Here is a 20,474-nt window from a genome sequence, read left to right as displayed (position 1 = left end):
GATGAGGAAATTGAGCCTTTGAGGAGTTAAGAAATCCACTGCACACAGGATCATTCGGCTTAATAGTAATGAAACTGGAATACAGGATATCTAGGTTTGCATCTTTTTAAATATAAATGATTTTATTAATCCCTCTTATTTTTCTTTTATTTATTAATTTATTTTAATTGAAAGATAATTGCTTTACAGATTTTTGTTGTTTTCTGCCAAATATCAACGAATCAGCCATAGGTATACAGATGTCCCCTCCCTCTTGCATTTAATCACCATATGGGTTTTACAGCCCCAGAGTGCATGTAATGATGTGAACCAATTAACAGAATAGTAATAACCTAGTTGCTAACAACTGCAACAGAATGAAACAAAGTCAAGTAACACTTAACACAAACTAGAAAACAAGTTAACAAAATCAGTTAGCCATGTAAAAATGGAGATTAAAGCATGAGTAAATAAAGCCACTTTCAACGTCATATGACAAAGGTTTACGGCATACGTATGTATCCTTTGCCAATTTTCAGAATATTCACTTTTCAGAATGTCAATTTTACTACATGATAAAACACAACATAAAGTTCCACAAGATACTTCTCTATTATCTACATGGAAAATGAGTATTTCAAAAATAATTGTTCCATAAAGTTTTTTTTATACAAATAGAAATTAGTTGATAGTTCTTACCAGCAAACCCACAGAAAACATACACGAGCTATGGTTCAGCTTTTGGTGGAGACTGTGGGTGCCACACCAGTGGGGTCCTCTGCCCTTCCCTTAGGGTCTATACTGACCGTCACCTGGCTAGCCATCCATCCCCAGTGTAGCCCAGAGCTTTGGAGAAGCTGGCTCTATGCCTCATTCTAGAAAGTGCATGTACTTGGACCTACATAAGCAGTTTAATCTCATCCCCTAGGCACAATCAATGACTCCAGGACCTCTGCTTTGCCCCACCTGCCTAGAAAGACATAAGGACAGGTTTGCCAGAGAAGGTAAGAGCATTCTTAAATAGAAGCTCATCAGTGCTCTGACAGAGCTTCTAGAAGCAAACCCCTCTTTCTTCACTCTGAACATGGACGACAAAGTATTCAATTCCAAGATTGGAGAGGCATCCTATGAATAAAAGGGAAGGTAATCTTATGACCCAGCTGATGAAGAAAGTAAAATGGAGAGGGGAGCAAACCCAGGTCCTTGTTAACACAACTGAGGTGCTGAAACCAACACTAAAATACCATGCTACCTGTTAGTATCTCAATAAATCAATTTTCAAATCAGTATATTAAGTGCAACCAAATTCATCTACATAATTTCTTATACCTAAAACTATCACCCATATGATAAATATAAAGTACAGTAGCATAGATATGAGTGGAAAGGCCCTGAATTTGAAGAAGCCTTCAGCTCTAGTCCTAGTTGACATTACTATCTGTGTGACCTTGGACAAATCATTTCACCTTCTTAGACTTCATTTCCTTTTACGAGGAAACAAGACAGGTCAAACTATAGCTCTGAGAGTCAGTTTTCTAATGGAAATGAGTTTAATTCTGATTCTTGATTTAAGACCACGATAAAGGTTTAAACCATTAATATCATATATCAAAAAACAAAAACTTGAGCCCTTATTCAAGGATTTTTTATACACGTACCAATGATTTTTAAGACCACTTTATATTTTTAGATCATATGAAACTTAGATCATTGTCAGTGTCCTGATTATAATGGTTTACTCTGGCAATGCAGGAGAGTGTCTATATTTAGCAAATAAAAATTGAAGAATTAAAGTGTAGTGTGGCATCATGTCTGCAACTTATTTTCAAGAGTTCAGAGAAATTTGAGTGAAACCATATAAGCATTCTACATATAATTTTGTAGCTTATATATAAAGTTGAAATCATTTAAAAATAAAATGTTTTAAAAAGGATATAGAAGTCAGCTTGAGGAGTCAATTTGAGGGATATAATTTGAGCTACATCCAATGATTGTAACAGATTGTAACAAAGTGAGTAACAGTGATAGGAATAAATACATGAATGAATAAATGAAAACAAGAAAGCTCTTCTTACAGCAGAATGCCATCTAATAAGTGAAAAAAAAATGATGAAATTCAAGATCATCATGTGACAATCATCACAGTAACAATTAATTCATCAAAAATCAACAGATGCTAAAACTAAGAGGATGAAAGTAAAAGAAGGAAATGAATTTGGTATATATTTTATAGTTAGAACTCAGGAATCTCTGACAGATTGGATGTAGGGGTAAGGAAAGAAAAGAATCCAGAATAAATCTTGGGCTTTAACTTAAGCAACTAGAGAAATAATAGTGCTATTTACTGAATTATAAATGTCTTGAGGAAGCACAAAACTGACACAGGCAGGGTGAAACCAAGAAGTTCATTTTGGACATGTCAAGTCAGAGGCAACTGTTTAGTCATGTAAGTGTCAGTGTCAAAGAGGCAGTTAGATATATGTCTGGAGTTTAACAGAGTTCTGGACTGGAGATGAAATCTTGGGATTTATCACCATGTTCAAAATAGTGAAAAACTAAATGCAAACAAAATCTCAATACTAGGGATACAGCAAATAAACTGTACGCACATTCATATAACATAGTATTAAGCATAAGTATATTAAAAATCATTTAAGTCTGTATTTTTACTCTATAAAAATATTAATAATACTCCAAGTAAAAAAATAACGAAAGTATGGAAGTTTCTACCTCCGAAGTACTTATATTTATTATATGAAGACAGAAGTATAGGTGATTTTTACTTCTCTCTTTATACATTTCCATACTGTGAATTTCCTACAATAAAACTGGAGCATCTTTTTTCTAATTAAAAATATACTATTTAGGTTGGTGCAAAAGTAATTGCAGTTTTGCATTACTGAATTTTGCCATTTCATATTGGAATACATTCTTAAATAAATGTGGTTATGCTATACATCATTTTAATGTGCAATTCTTGTTTTATGACTTTTGCTAATGAATTGTTACTTGCTATTTATTTTATATGTATTATAGACTATAGAAATGATGTGAGACAAAAAACAAATCCAAGCGTTTTTCTTACTCGAGTTCAAAACGGGCCATAAAGCATCAGACACAACTCACATCAACAATGCATTTGGACCAGAAACTGCTACTGAATGTACAGTGCAGTGGTGGTATAAGAAGTTTTGCAAAGGAGACGAGAGCCTTGAAGATGAGGAGCACAGCGGCCGGCCATCGGAAGGTGACAACGGCCAGCTGAGGGCAATCATCGAAGCTGATCTTCTTACAACTACACAAGAAGGTGCTGAAGAACTCAACATCAACCATTCTACAGTCATTCAGCATTTGAAACAAATTAGAAAGGTGAAGAAGTTTGATAAGTGGGTGCTTCAAGAACTGTCCGAAAATCAAAAACATCATCGTTCTGACGTGTCTTCTCTCCTTCTACACAACAACAATGAACATTTCTCCATCATACTGTGACATGCAACGAAAAGTGGATTTTATACAGCAACCGGCAATGACCAGCTCAGTAGCTGGACCAAGAAGCAGCTCCAAAGCACTTCCTAAAGCCAAACTTGAACCAAGGAAAGGGTCATGGTCACTCGTTGGTGGTCTGCTGCCAGTATGATCCACTACACCTTTCTGAATCTCAGCAAAACCATTACACCTGAGAGGTATGCTCAGCAAATGAATGAGATGCACAGAAAACCGCAATGCCTGTAGCGGGCGTTGGTCAACTGGCCAGTTCTTCATGACAATGCCCGACCGAACGTCGCACATCCAATGCTTCAAAAGTTGAATGAATTTTTCTACAAGGTTGGCCTTATCTGCCATATTCACATGACCTCTTGCCAACCAACTACCACTTCTTCAAAGCCATCTCAGAAACTTTTTGCAGGGAAAATGCTTCCACAACCAGCAGGACACAGAAAACGTTTTCCACAAGTTTGTTGAATCCCAAAGCACAGATTTTTATGCTACAGGAATAAACAAACTTATTTCTCATTGGCAAAAATGTGTTGACTGTAATGATTCCTATTTTGATTAATAAAGATATGTCTGAACCTAATTATAATTATTTCAAATTCAGGGTCTGAAACCACAATTACTGTTGCACCAGCCTAATAACATGTTTGTTATAAAAACTTTAAACAACATAGACAAACACAAGAAATAAAAATTGAAATTCCATTCCTTAGAGAGAAACATCGATTAGTTTGTGATCTTCAGTTAATACATTTTCCTATGAATACACACATACATGTAAACTTTTACATGAGTGGAATCACGTAATACAGACTAATTACTCCCTTTACTTCACACTCCCCAGAAAAAAATAACTGCAATGTTAACAACGGATATATCCTTCCTTACCCTTCTCCAGGCTCTACATTACTTTAATAATCACCCCAAATAATGACAACCCACTCTAGTGTTCTTGCCCGGAGAATCCCATGGACAGAGGAGCTTGGCAGGCTACATACAGTTCATGGGGCTGCAAAGAGTCAGACACCACTGAGTGACTAAGCACTCACAAAATAACAATTCTGAATTAATTTTGAAAAAAAATTAAAACACATGATTTTAAATACATCACTAACATATATGTACTTAATCTATACAGGGCTACCATATGAACAATGGCATAAAGATTTTTCTTACCTTGCTGGTTTGTGGTACTGGCAAAGAAAGTCAAATCTTTCATCAGGCACAGGTACTCTGCTCTCATTTGGATCAATAGTGCAGAATGGGAAGTTTTCTGCTGAAGCTTGACTATTCGTTAGTACATTGAAGAAGGTAGATTTCCTAAAAGGAATAAAAACAATTTCAACTTTTAGGCTAACACAGAAAAATTTATCCTACTCTAATTTTAATGCTCAAATAAAATCCATGAGGGTTATAAAAACAATCTGCGGAAAGAGGGGGATACATTTTCACTAACATAAATGAATTAAATTTACAACAGTGTAGTTCATGATTTATAATTAGATTATGCTCCTATCTCAGTCTATTTGGAATGTGAAAAGCATTTCCCCAAAGAATCTTTGTTATAAATAACTAGTTTCACAGTATACCACAAAGCCTATATATTTCACTCCTAAAGTTGCTGGAACACCAGTATCATTTCACCTGTATCTAGTATAATTTCTTCTGTCATAAATGTAGAGAGGTATGTATTTAGTTAGGTCAATTACTTCCAAAGCATTCTGAACTGAGAAACAGATGCTAACTGCCTAGTAGGAAGTAAAATTTTGGAGCTTAGACTCCCTTCTAATTGTTAATGCATAAGGATTACTGGTAGTCTAGAACTGTGATCTGTGGATTATGAAAGTGAAAATGCAAATTTTTTCCAAAGTACAACTTTAATCAAGAAAAAAGCTATTAATAATAAATAACACACACTTAGAGAATGCCAACTTGTATTACTATTCTCTCTTTTCCAAACACTTCTTTAAGGTAAAAATGTCTATTAGATGAGATCTAACCCTATACTCATCAGCAGTTTATACTTGTTACAGTTAGTTCATATGATTGAACTTTTAAACCAGAGAATCACTTTTTTTTTTTTTAACCTCTGAGACCCTTGTAAAAGAGTAATGAACAAAAGGCAACAGGGGAGACTCACCACAATACTACTGATGAGAAGTACAATTTGGCAATGATATATTAACTTGTACCTGCCCATCGGTCTTTAAAATACAGCTCTTATATCCCATTCAAACTAAATATTTTGGATTAAAGTACAGAAGTTTCCCAAAACAGCCATTTAAATCATTACTGGTTACTAAGAGTATCATTGGTCAAATCTGGGTGCCTATAATAACAGACTCAGCTGAGAATTTAAAGGCATGCACTACCAGGCTTCTTTCCAGATCCGGTATAGGTTACTAGAATAATCTACAAGCTCATATTTATCAAAAAAGTAACTAAAGGGAATTCCCTGGAGGCCCTGTAGTTAGAACTCTGCACTTTCACTGCTGAGGGTGTGGATTTGATCCCTGGGCAGGAACCTAACATCCTGCAAGCTATGTGGTGCAGCCAAAAAATAAAAAATAAATAAAAGGTAACTGAAATACTGTATACCTGCAATAAAAATATAGCAAAATAAGGGTACAATAAAAATATTTTAAGCAAAATTTAAATATATTAATTAATCCACTTATAAGACATTTGTGCCTTTCTTGGGAGACAAAAAAAAAATGCAGCTATATTTCTGGAGGCTGTAGATAAAAAACCTGCTTGTTGCTACTACCACAGGCTCAGTAATTGCAGTATAAAAAGGCCATAGGGAGCTCATGGAGTTATTTTCAAATTTACTGGTATTATTAACTATTGCATTTTGACTGCCTACCTGGACAAAAACATGTCTCATAATAAAGAAATAAACTTAAAATTAAGACATTATATAGCAAAAACGTAGAAAAGAAAGTCCCGGCATCTCTTAGGCCAAAAGAATTCTTACATGCATCAACTAAACTTGGAAGACAACTCCATTTTCACAGATCACCTCCTCTTGGCCAGGATTTTAAATTTCACAAAGCCCAAGTCATCTATATTTTCCAATAGCTTTGTAAGTACAAAAAAGGAAAAAGAAATTTTCTAAGGATTATTAGTACAGGCTTTGGTGGCAAGCTAAGACATTTTGATCAATTCAAATCTACTAAAGAAAAGCCTTGCAAAAGCATATAATTTTAAAGTTTTGACTTAAATTGGAGTGGTAAAGCCTATAAGACTTTTTGGTGAAATGATTTTACACACACACACACACACACACACACACACACACACACACACATTCAGATCCCTTAAGGTTATTATTGAAGCTTGAAGGTATAGGAAAGATTCAAAATTGTAGGGATTTCTCTCTAATGCAAGAGGTTTACATAAACATTACTTCTGCAATGAAATGAAATATTATTTCTTTTTTCATAAGAAAGAGTAACTAGAGTTAATGCATGCTTTCTCCAGTTAAAATCGATTTTATTTCTGAAGCTATATATTTTACTGTAATAGGTAAATCTGACTGAATATGTTTAATCTAAAATCTTATGCAAGATTATATTATGTATAGGGAAGTTAGGATACCAATGTAAACTCCACCATTATTCTGAATTAACTATTTATAAAACACACATCCAAAAACATGGAAAAATGTAGAATGTTCTTTTTAAAATGTTTTTTAATTTAGATATAACTAAACTGTTAAAAAGTATCTACCTACTAGAGACAGAAATAAAAATGACAGAAATAAATACCAATGTGTGTATACATGGTTAGTAAAATATCACCAATAATAAATCATGCTCCTTTTACACAGGCCCTCAATATGACACAATGAGAAAAGCACTTCACCTGCATAGTGTTCTTCCCAAAAGTGCACAGCATGATTCCTGATATCAAAATATAAAACTATAGTAATCCAAATAGTGTGGAACTGGCATAAAGACAGACACATACACTAGTGGAATAGAATAGAGAGCCCAGATATACAGCCTTTCATATACAGTCAAATAACCTTTAAACAAGGGTATCAAGACCATAGAATGGGGAAAAGACAGTCTCTTCAATAAATGATGCTGAGAAAACTAGATAGCTGTATGCAAAGGAATGAAAACCCTTACCTTACACTATATACAAAAATTAACTCAAAATGGATTACAGACCTAAAGCCTAAAACTATGAAACTTACAGAAGGAAATGTACAGAAAAAGCTTTGTGACCTTGCATTTGGCAATTATTTCTGAGATATGACACCAAAAGGACAGGCAACAAAAGCAAAATTAGGAAAAAAGAAATGAGACTACATCGAAGCAAAGGACCTCAACAGACATTTCTCCAAAAGAAGATAAACAAATGGCCAAGAAACATGTGAAAAGATGCTCAACATCACCTATCATCAGGAAAATGCAAATCAAAACCACAATGAGGCATCACCTCACACCCAACCGAATGGTCACTATCCAAAAAAACCAGAAAAAAAGATTTCCCCGGCAGTCCACTGGCTAGGAATCCACCTGTCAATGCAGGGGACACAAGTTTGACCTCCGGTAGAAGGCTCCACACGCCGTGGGGCAACGAAGGTCACGTGCCACAGCCACTGATGCCCAGCACCCCAGAGCCCACTCTAGAACACAAGAGAAGCCCACGCACAACTGAAGAGCAGCCTCAGCTCGCTGCAAGCAGAGAAAGCCCACAAGTACCAACAAAGCCCCAGTGCAGCCCAATGAAAAACTGGAAAAACAGCAGGTGTTGGCCAAGATACAGAGAAACTGGTACAATCCTGGCAGAATGCAAAATGGCGCAACTGCTATGGAAACCAGTATACAGATTCCTCAAAAAAATTAAAAATAAAATTACCATGTGACCCAACAACTTCACTTCAGGGTATTTACTCAGAATAATTATAAGCAGGATCTACAGTGATATTTACAGACTCATGTTCAGTGCAGCATTATCCACAATAACCAAAAGGCGGAAGGAACCCTAATGTCTACTGAAAAAGAAATGAACAAAGAAAAAGTTCACAGCATGAGAAAACATTAAAATGGAATTGAGGGTCATTATACAAAATACCTGATTGGCACTTTTCAAAAGTAAATAAAAGTTTGTGTGACCTTTAAAAGATCTATACTGGTAAAGAAAAGGGACATTAGTGGGAAAACTGGTGAAATCCAAATAAAATCTATAGTTAATAGTAAATAAATAAGAAAAATAATCTATCTGAATTATGTGAAGATACAGCAACAATGACCAGAATTCTGAAAAAGAACCTATGAAAATTAAAAGACTTAAAAGAAAGTAGATTATGAAGTACTTTTAAGGCATACAATTACTGTTGATAACAGGAAAAAGTGAGTAGGAGAGCAGATCTGTTGTCCAAAATATTATTCTAAACACATTAAAAAAGAAAGCAAATAATTCCCAGTCACAAATTTCCACAGAAGAGCAGGTACCCTGGAATACTGACAGAAATAATAAGAGTTAAACTCATTTAAATTGGGGAATTTTGCTTCCCCTTCGACTCATAGAACTGCTCTCCTGCCACAATCAATGATTTCCTAGGAAATCAGACAAAAGATATGAAATAGCAGTTTTCAAACAGTAGACAATATACCACACAGGACTGTGTCCCCTGCGAGAACAACAAATGAACTGAGCTCTGAAACTGCCCTCGCTTACTGCCTAAAGCCGGTTTCAAAGCCGCAGCACAGGCCGGAGGACCCAAAGGAGCCTGGCAGTCGTGCCAAGTCAGAGAGACCGAGGTGAGGGTTTCGAGAAGGCCAAAGCAGCCAGAACTCACAGGACGTGTACCAGAAAGGAAGCGGCTGCCCGGAGAGAGGGCTCTGGGGATCGGCAGAAGGCATCTTCAGAATAAGGCTGAGTAACACTGTATATGAGCAAGGGCAGTGTCCACAGGCCAGGGGAAAATACCCAAGAGCAGCACAGCGAACAATTCTCAGGGTCACACACAGCTCAGCAAAGCTCACATCCCTACCAGCTACAACAGACAGAGATATAACGTAAGGGACCTTGGGCAGAGTCCTCAAAGCCACATCTTAGTCTAAGAGCTAAAGTAGCACCACAGCAAAAAAATATTATGAACCTATCTTAAGAAAATATAATAAAAAGTCTCAAACCGACACTCATTAAAGGAATACTATAACTTTCAGCACGCAACATAAAATCCAGCATCTAGAATCCAATAAAAAGTAAGAGGAATGCAAAGAAGCAGGAAAATAAAACATCAAAATCAGGATAAAAGTCAACAAACATAAACAAACCCAGTAATGATAGAGATGATGATATTAGCAGATGAGGACCTTAAGATAAATGTTATAGATATTTTTAAATTTTTCTGAAGGATATAAAGGTAAATATGAAGACAATAAGGAATTAAATTAAAAACTACCCAGGCAGGACTATGGTATAAAAAATACAATATCTGAAAAAAATGAAGTTGAAATGATACACACTGGATGTGACTAACTGCACAACAGACACTGCAGAAAAGATCAGTGAACACGAAGACAGAGCAACAGAAACCATCAAATGAAGAGAGGGGAAAAACTGGACAAAAAAACAACCACAGCTTCAGGAGAATACTGATTAGAGGATTAACTCACGTATGATAAGAATCACAGAAGGAGAAGAAAGGAAACAGGGAGAAGGGGAGAAAAAAGCATTTAAAGAAATAATGGCCAAATATTTTACAAATTTAATGAAAATCATAAACTCACAAATCTAAAAATCTCAACATATCCCAAGCAAAAGAGGCATAAGAAAAACCATAACAATGCATACGAAAACAAATTTCTGAAAACTAGCATATAAAAAGAAAATTTTAAAGAAAGCTATAGGGGGACAAAACACATTATGTACAGAAAAATCATGATAATAAAGACAACAGACTTCTCATTAGAAAGCTGAAGAAAATGGAAGATATCTTCAATGTGCTGAAAGAAAAACTGATCCTAGAATTGCCAACAAAAATCTTTTCAAAATGAAGGAATTTAAGCACATGAAAAGATGCTCAACATTAACAGGAATCAAGGAAATGCAATTCAAAACCACAATGAGGTACCACTTAATGCTTTGGCTATAATCAAAAAGATGGTAACAATCAATGATACCACAAATAACAAATGTTGAAACTAAGATATGAAGAAAAAAGAACCCTTGTACACTCTTAGTGGGGAGGTGTAACTACTGCGGAAAACAGTACGGAGGTTCCTCAAAAACTGAAACTAAGGGCTTTCCTGGTGGTCCGGTGGTTAAGAACTGCCTGTAAAGCAGGGGACATGGGTCTGATCCCTGGTTGGGGAACTATGAACCCACATGCCACGAAGTAACGAGGTCCACGAGCTGCAACTACTGAGCCTGCGCGCTCAGAAGCCAGCGCGCCGCAGCGCAGCACAGGGAGAGACCTCCAGTGACACAGCGAAAACCCCACCTGCGCAACCAAGACCCGACACAGCCAAATAAATAAACAAGGTGTTTAAAAAAAACCATAACTACCATACGATCCAGCAATTCCACTCCTTGGGTACATAACCAAAGAAAATGAAAACACTAATCCCAAAAAGATACATGCACCTCAATGTTCAAAGCATCATTATTTACAACAGCCCAGATATAGAAGCACACTGTGTCCACCAATAAAGGGATAAAGATGATGTCTCTCTCTCTCTCTCTCTCTCTCACACACACACACACACACACACACACACACACACACACAGGAATACTACTTAGCCATAAAAAGGAAAGGGAGGGAGGGAAGGGAAAGAGAGAGAAAGAGAAAGAAAGAAAGAAAATTTTTGCCATTTACAACAATACAAATGGCCCTGGAGGGTATTATGCTTAGTGAAATAAGTCAGGCAGAGAAAAGATAAATACTGTATGTTATCATTTATATATGGAGTCTAAAAAACAAACAAACCAATGAATGTAACAAAAAAGAAACAAACTCACAGATAATGAGGAATGCAAAAAATATGAAAACTATCAGACAGAACAATTGTATAAATATCTGAAGTAAGATGAAACTGAAATGAAGACAGTGGTATCAGTGAGAACAGGGGAAGCGGAGAGCAGCGAGACAAGGCAGGGGAGTGACAAAGACACAGACGACTGCGCAGAAAATGAGCTATGAGCATCTAGTATCCAGCACAAGGGGTACAGCCGGTATTTTATAACTATAAATGAAGGATAATCTACAAAAATTCTGAATCACTATGTTACACACCTCAAATTAAGATAATATTGTAAATCAACTATACCTTAATTTTAAAAATGCTTTATAAAGGTAATAACAAGCATTGGTGAGAATGTGAAGAAAGTAGACCCTACATACATTGCTGATAGGAATACAGAATTACATGCTTGCTTTGGAAAATAGTTTGGCAGCTCCTCAAATAGTTAAATACACAGTCACATACAACCTAGAAATTCCACTCTGAAGTATACACTCAAGAGCGATGAAAACATATGTCACACATAAATTTTTTACTCCAAAGCTGGAGCAGAGAAAGTACGAATAAGCCTAGAACACAATGTGGAGCCAGAAAGTAGAAAATACTAAAAAAATACAGGACACATCAAAAGGTATACTTGTCAACAGTAAGGCTCCTGATGGCCATATATGGGCAGTTTGAGCGACACAATATATAACAACAGTAACCCAGTATAACCAACAAAGTAAAAACTGATCCTGATATAAATTATAAGTAATAGAAGAAGGGGAGGTTCTTCTTTACAACAGAATTCTATACAATAGAATTTCCATTGTTCCTTCTATAAATATATAAATATAGAAGGAACAATAGAAATTTTTAAATCACCATTTGGTAAACACCACAATAATTATTTCAAACAAGAATCATTAACACATGCCATAATTGGGAGGCAAAAGTATGAGAAACACAATATTTACGTAATTTCAAAGTATCTTCCTACAACATGTATTTATTCATTGTAATGGGAAATAGAGAAAACCTTTCAGTGAAGAAATCTGTCAGACATCTTCTTAGATAACTGATCAAAGTTAATTAACATCACTAGTATTAGGACAAACCAACACCGTATGCTTCCTGATGTAACGTACTTAGAAGCATATCTCACCTCTGCATCCAAAAGTGTGAATTCTACCACAAGGAAATATTAGATAAACCTCAAGGTTTAAGGGCCTGAAGTAAATGGCCACCACTCCCCGAAAGTGTCAAGGACATAAAGAAACAAAGTGAGAAACTGCTTCAGATTAAAGGAAACTAAGGACATAGCAACGGTTAAATGCAACATGTATGTAACCCTGGACTAGATCCTGGACCAGACAATGAATATCAGTAAGAAAATTGGTAAATCAATGCTGATCTCCTAATTTTTATAACCATACTGTGTTAACAGTTGGGGGATGTAAACAGACCTCATATAGGAATTTTTTTTAAACTGGTTTTGCAAGCGTACAATTTTTAAATTGTGAAACTTCTTGAAAAAACAATTTTTATTTAACCTTAAGCAGTGTCACACAGACTGGGAAGAGGTAGTTCTAATACATATCCAACAAGGAATCCATATCCAGAATAAACAACACCTCATCATTATTAAAAAAGAAAAAAAAAGGAAAAAAAAATCCTTCACAGAAGATGACCAATAAACATTTTAAAAGATGCTCAAAATCATTAGCTATCAGAGAGATGCAAAACAATCAGGAGATACTACACTGAAGTATGACCAAAATGAAAAAGAATGATAATACCAAGTGCCAGTAGGATGCAGAACAATTAGAAATTTTACAATACCAGCACTATAAATTAGAATAATAATAAATAATTTGGAAAACTATGTGGCAGTATCTACCTAAAGCAATTTAACTAGTAGGGGTGGGAAGTTTGGAGAAGAGGCAGGGTAAGTGGGTAAGTGTATCCATTCTCCCAACAGAAACGAGTTCTGAGATCTACCCACCAAAAGACATGTACATGAAAGGTCAAATCACCTCAATTCATAATAGGCAAAAACTGAGAACAACCCAAGTGCCCATCACAGCAACATGGGTAAATATCTTGTACATTCTCTCAGGCATAACGTTGACTTATAAAAGGTATAAGAGTGCATAATGTGTGATCCCATCTGTATCAGGCACATTAACCAATGTGGTGATATAAGCTGGAACGTGGTTATCCTAGGAAAGGCAGTACTGACTGAAAAGGGGTACAAGCAAGTCTTCCGTGGCACTGGATTTGTTCTAGATCTTGATGTGGGTACTGGTTACATGGATGAATTAAAACGTAAAAATCTGATATGTCCATTTAAAGTTTTCACATTTTATTGTATATGTTATACCTTAATGTAAAAAACAAAAACAAAAAAATCACTTGGGTAAAACAAAAGATTCACTATAGATAATGCTCTGACAAAAAGCCCACTTAAGAAGCCTCTGGAATAATTCAAGTAAGAAATGAGTGGCAATGAAGATGTGAAAAAAACAGATCAGAGAGAAACTTGGGTACCAGGTTTGATACCCTACAGAAAAATACAGCTGAGATAAATCTCTCAAGTATCTGGGCAGAAAGCAGTTATTACTACACAAGACAAGGAATATAACAGCAAGACTATAGAAAAGAGAAGCCAACAGATGATTAATATCAGGAGAGGATGAGACTAACCAGGGAGAAAGGATAAAAGAGAAGACAGCCAAGGACAGAAATCTACTATTAAGAGAGCAAAGAGAGGAAGTGTAGCAACCACAAAAGACTGCAGAAGAGTAAGAAAGGTAGAGAGTTACAAACAGGGCCAAACAGGGCAGAGAAGTTAAAGACGAGACATGAGTACCAGCTTTCAGATCACTACTGCATTTTGCTATAGTCTTCGTCAAAACCAAACATTTTTAAAAGGCCTTAAATGACCTAAAAAAAAAGTTAAAGTACACAATTTGTGATTTCCCTGTACCTTCATTTGCAAATTAGTTTCAAACTAGTTCATGCAAGCAATCTGCAAAAACAATTAAGTCATAAGTGGAAGATGCTGTTAAAGAATTTATAACTATAAAAGAAAAATATAATCTATTCCAAGGATAGAATACACATAATTGGTTACTTCCTATATATAATGTATATATAATAAAACACTACTCTGTATGAAGTTAGTGGCTTTTCTGTATATGAAATTTTTAATAATCAAATACTGGAAAAAAATCTGGCCAGCATGAGAAATAAATATATGCATAAAGAGCAAGTTATAAATTGAACACTGAGAGAATAATCTTCTGCCAGTGAGCTTCTTGAAGCAATCAAGAACAGAGCCTCAGGCTTCCCTTGTGGTCCTGTGGTTAAGGATCTGCGTTGCAATGCAGGGGACACTGGTTCAATCCCTGGTCTGAGAAGATCCCACATGCCTTGGGGCAACTAATAAGCCGGCGTGCCACAACGACTGAACCCACTCGTTGCAGCTACTGACGGCCACGTGCCTTGGAGTGGAGTCCATGCGCAGCAACCAAGACCCAGAGCAGCCAATAAACAAGAAAAAATATATATTTTTTAAAAAAAGGAATGGAGCTTCTTCAATAAGCAGCAGCTAAGAATCAGCCAAAAAGACCTCTCCAGGAAACAAATGGGTGCCATACAAAACTATACTGGAGAAATAACAGAATGCAGCAGATTAAAGATGGCCACACATTCTCTGCCCCACCTCCCACCAAGAAACTGGTCTGTTTCCCTTCCCTCCTTGTCTCTGGGCTGGTGTCATGACTTCTTTTAACTAGAAGAAATAGGTGGAAGCATGTGGTACCACCGTCACATCTTCTCCCTCTTGGGAGCTAGCCACCATGCTATAAAAAAGTTTCAAGATAACCTGGAGAGACAGAAGCCAAGAAAAGGAAGGCAGAAATGACCCAGACTTCCAGCCAATCCTGATAAGGCCCCAGCCCTGCCAGTATGGCCACTTGAACCCTCCAGTCCTGACTGGCCACCAGCTGAACGCAGGCACATATAGGATCTGAAGTGAGACCAGTAGCAAACTCTCCCAACTAAGCTACAGAACCAGGAGAAATAATAAATAGTTATTGTCTTAAACCACAAGCTTTTGGAATGGTTTGTTACATAAAACTAGATAACTGAAACACTGAACATAATTATCCTGCAATTTTTTTTAAAGCATTTCCTACAGTGTTTTCCTCAATAACAGTACATAGCTTTGAAAGACTCTGTGGTTGGTCTCTGGCGAATTGGAAGGCAGCAAGTCGTAGGAACAACCAAAGGACATTCCCAGAAGTATCAACTAAGCAAGACAAACAGTCCCCTAAGGCAGCTGTGAGTGCTGGGACAGAGTGTACAGTGGTCCCCCAATTTTCATTCTCTCCTCCTTTCACAGTAACAGATTTTTTAACTGATCATCTGTCCATCAAAATAAAGACTACATTTCCTAGCGTTCCCTGAAAAATTCTTATGACTAAAGCTGGACAAAGGAGAGTACGGTGTGGCAGCTTACAGGAAAAAAAATCTGTAATAGGCTGCAGGGCAAGTCGTTTGGCCCTTTGAGCCTCTGGATAACTAACCAGCTGTCTGGAATTCACAGCACTTCGGAGGATGAGACTGAAAGGCCACTCCCAAGGCGTAAAGTGCAAGGAGCTGGGGATTCTAAGACTTCATAAATCGAAGTCAGTATACCAACCCATGACTGCTAAATTTACTTTTACATAAAAAAGAAATTTCTGTTTAGGCTGTAGTTTTGGGGGGGTTTTCTGACACTTGCAACTGAAACCAACCACATCTCATGCAGTGACAGCATCAAGAAGAGCTGTCCCATGATGGAATATCAAATTGTAGTTTCTCAAGCAAAGACAATATAATGGAGCAAGGATAGTCTTTTCAACAAATGGTACTGGAACAACTGGACATCCATATGCCAAAAAAAAAGAATCTAGATACAGACATTACAACCACCATTCACAAAAATTAACTCAAATGGATCATAGACCTAAATGTAAATGCAAAACTAAAAAACTCCCAGAAGTGAAGTCACTCAGTCGCTTCCGATTCTTTGTGACCCCATGGACTATACAGTCCACGGAATTCTCCAGGCCAGAACACTGGAGGGGGTAGCCTTTCCCTTCTCCAGGGGATCTTCCCAACCCAGGGATCGAACCCAGGTCTCCCACATTGCAGGCGGGTTCTTTACCGGCTGAGCCGCAAGGGAAGCCCAAAACTCCTAGAAGATAGGGAAAAACTCAGAAGACTTAGGGTATGGCAAGGACTTTTCAGTACAATACCAAAGGCACGATCCATGAAAGAAATAGTCAGGTTTCCAACCCCATGGACTATAGCTCGCCAGGTTCCTTTATCCATGGGATTTCCTGGGCAAGAATGTTGGAGTGGGTTGCCATTTCTTTCTCTGAGGGATCTTCCCAACCCAGGGATTGAACACGTGTCTCCTTCATTGGCAGGCAGATTCTTTACCATTGCACTACCTGGGAAGCCCAATAAAAAGGTAACTTCATTAAAATGAAAAACTTCTGCTCTGCAAACACAACATCAAGAGAATGAGAAGACAAGCCACAAAATGGAAGAAAATATTTGCAAAACACATGTTCGATAAAGCAGTTATCCAAAATATACAAAGAACTCTTAAAACTCAGCTATAAGAAATCAAACTAATTAAAAAATGGGCCAAAGACCTTGACACACATCTCACCATAGAAGGCATTCAGATGGCAAATAAGTATAAGAAAAGATACTTCACAATGTCATCAAGGAAACACAAATTGAAACAATAATGGAATACCACTACACCTATTAGAATGGCCAAAATCCAGAACACTGACAGCACCAAATGCTGCAAGGATATGGAGAAAAAGGAACTCTCACGCATTGCTGGTAAAAATATAAAATGATACAGCCACTTCATAAGCTTCTTATAAAACTAAAAACATAGTCCTGTTATACAATCCAGCAATCATATTCCTTGGTATTTATCCAAATGAGCTGGAAACTAATGTCCACACAAAAACCTACAGATGAATGTTTATAACAAGTAGTTTTATTCATAACTGCCAAAATTTGGAAGCAACCAAGATGTCCTTAAGTCAGGGAATGGATAAAAAAAAACTGTGGTACATCCAAACAATGAAATACTATTCAGCGCTAAAAAGAAATGAGTTATTTAAGTCAGGAAAAGACATAGAAGAAACAAATGCATATTACCAAGTAAAACAAGCCAATCTGAAAAGGTTACATACTGCACAATTGCAATTTCATTCTAAAAAGACCAAAGTATGGAAACAGTGAAAAGATTAGTGGCTGAGAAGGGTTCATAAATAGGCAGAGCACAGAGCATTTTTAGGGCAGTGAAACAACTCTGTGTGATACTATAGTGGTGGACAAAGGTCTTTATACATTTGTCTAAATCCATAGAAGGTAAAATACCAAAAGTGTACCCTACAGTAAATTATGGACATTGGGTGATGTGTCAATGAGGTTCATCAATGGTAACAAATGTACCACTCTGGTGTGGGATGTTGATAAGAGGGGAAGGACATGCATATATATGGGCAGGAGGTATAAGGGAAATCTCTGTGCCCTTCCCTCAAAGCTGCTGTGAACCTAAAAACAAAACAAACCAACAAGCAAAAAACCTTAAAAAAAAAAGTATCAGTGGTGTCCCCCAACATCCTCCAAGCCTTATACCTACAACGATATACTTGCCCAAGAAGAGCTAATTTATAAAGGGTCATTCAGGTAAGAAAAAGCAGAACAAACCTGGAAATTAAATCTCCCAATTTTTGTTTTAGTATTCTTTCTACTTCACTTCATTAAAAGTGGCCATCAAAACATGTCCCCTTATCACTAAACCTACACATGGCATCAAGGGCAGAAAAACTACCCCATTCACAAATAATTACTGAGTGCCTACTAAGTTCCTGGGCTTCCCTAGTAGCTCAGTTAGTAAAGAATCTGCCTGCAATGCAGGAGACCCGGGTTCAATCCCTGGGTCGGGAAGATCCTCTGGAGAAGGAAATGGCAATCCACTCCAGACTCTTGCCTGGAGAACTCCATGGACAGAGGAGCCTGGCGGGCTACAATCCAAGGGATCGCAGAGAGTAGGACACAACTGTGTGACTAACTTTGTTTTTCACTGTCACTAAGTTGCTAACACTAGTCTAAGTGCTAGAAATAATAACAATGAACAAGAATAAGGCTATCTTTGCCTTCATGGAATTTAAAGTATAATGGGAAGAGGGCAGGGACATCAAACATTGATTAAATTAGATAATACATATAATGTGCCCAATGATAGGCATATAGCAAGTAAATGTTCAAATAAGTATCACCTATTGTTAGCTATAAATATTACCTCTATATTTTTAGGTAATCAGCCTTATGGCTCCTAAAAAGCAAACCCTTTTATTCATACAGTTCTCTAAAAACCAAGAGATTCTTCAGGTGGTTTCTGTACTGTGCTTAGGCGCTCAGTCGTGTCCAACTCTTTGTGACCCCACGGACTGTAGCCCACCAGGCTCCTCTGTCCACGGGAATTCTCCAGGCAAGAATACTGGAGTGGGTGGCCACGCCCTCCTCCATTGGTTTCTGTACCACAGGTTCTTGTTTTTTTACTGTCCCCCCTCCCCAATCCATTTCTTGTGAGCCTATCTAGAGGAAGACACGTTCAGTCATATTTCCCTACACAGAAACCTGCATTCCTCTGGAGAAGTAACAGGTGATGAGAAACACCCAGAGGTTCATATGGCTGGGTTCCATGTGGACGCAGCTCTGCCAGGCTATCCAAGTTCCTGTCCTTACTGAGGCCTGGCCATTCAGCCTGCTCTTCAATGCTTTTCTTCCAGTGTCTTTTTCTTGCTTAAAACAACCAGAATTTGTGCTGCTTACGAAGAACCCTAACTGATAGTTGGGCAATGTAAGATCATTCTATAAAAAGGATTGTTCATAGCCAAACACAATTGCCAAAACTCATCAAACTGTGCATTATTAAAATGAGTGAATTTACTGTTTATGAAGTATACATCAACAAAACTGGAGGAGTCTTTAATTTAAAAGCATAAGTAACACATTTAATAAAATAGGTTATTTTCATATACATTGACATTATGCTCTATGCTAAAAAACTCATATAGGAAATACTTTATAAGATGGATCATTTTAGGACTTTCCTGGCAGTCCAGTTGGTTAAGACTCTATGGGCTTCCACTTCACGGGTTATGGGTTCAATCCCTGGTTACCAAACTAAGATCCCACATGCCATGCAATGTAGCCAAAAATAAAATAAAAGGAAAAAGTTTAAGATAGCCCATTTAAAGTGTTTCCACTAAAATCAAGCTGCACTGACTGCAATGATTCTAGGATAAGAGAAGCATGCTAATATCTAAAAACTGTCTTGCTTACTAATGTAATAAAGCTCACAACATACATAATGATCATATCTTGCTTTCAAGTTTATTGACAGCACCCTTACAGTACTTTGCTTAATTATTTGTTTTGCTTATATTCCCACTCTCTATTTAGTCTTACTTTGCAAGCAGCCTATATCACAGCAGGAAATCCCCTCAAAATGCAAACCTCTCCAGCTCCAGTTGACATTAGGACAGCCACACTTGTCATGTTTCACATTATAAGAATCTCAGAACTGCCTTACTTGGTCACACCATGCTACATTCACTAGGCAATCTCTATGACAGGGGCCCCAAGGAACACAAGAAAGAACACGGTTGTCACACCTACCAGTCTTAAGCCTAACTCACATTCCAAAACATCTGTCACCGTAACAAATCCATATTAGATCTGATACTCCTTAGTACACCTTAATCATTTCTGAGACATTTTTGTATTTTAAGTTTAGTAAAAGGTATTAAAATAGAAGGGCAAATAATGAAAAAATAGACTTTGAACATCCAAGTTGCATGTGCATAGATTAATACAAAAATCCACACAAATATTTCCTAATTACTGTCTCACTCACAATAAATGATTCACTTTAATTTT

The 20,474-nt window shown here is 37.0% G+C and overlaps 1 protein-coding gene across 2 annotated transcripts in view; it reads right to left on the bottom strand.

Moving 5' to 3' along the window:
• OLA1 (Obg like ATPase 1) overlaps positions 1 to 20,474 on the bottom strand; it is a 166,029-nt gene that overhangs the window by 143,052 nt on the left and 2,503 nt on the right. For both annotated transcript variants that reach the window (XM_070476003.1, XM_070476004.1), the window contains exon 3: positions 4,651 to 4,794. In XM_070476003.1, coding sequence (XP_070332104.1) covers positions 4,651 to 4,794 — 144 coding nt within the window. The remainder of the gene's footprint in view (positions 1 to 4,650; positions 4,795 to 20,474) is intronic.

This window comes from Odocoileus virginianus, chromosome 13 (assembly GCF_023699985.2).
Source record: "Odocoileus virginianus isolate 20LAN1187 ecotype Illinois chromosome 13, Ovbor_1.2, whole genome shotgun sequence".
Lineage (NCBI taxonomy): Eukaryota > Metazoa > Chordata > Mammalia > Artiodactyla > Cervidae > Odocoileus > Odocoileus virginianus.
This window is presented reverse-complemented; position numbering and strand designations above follow the sequence as displayed.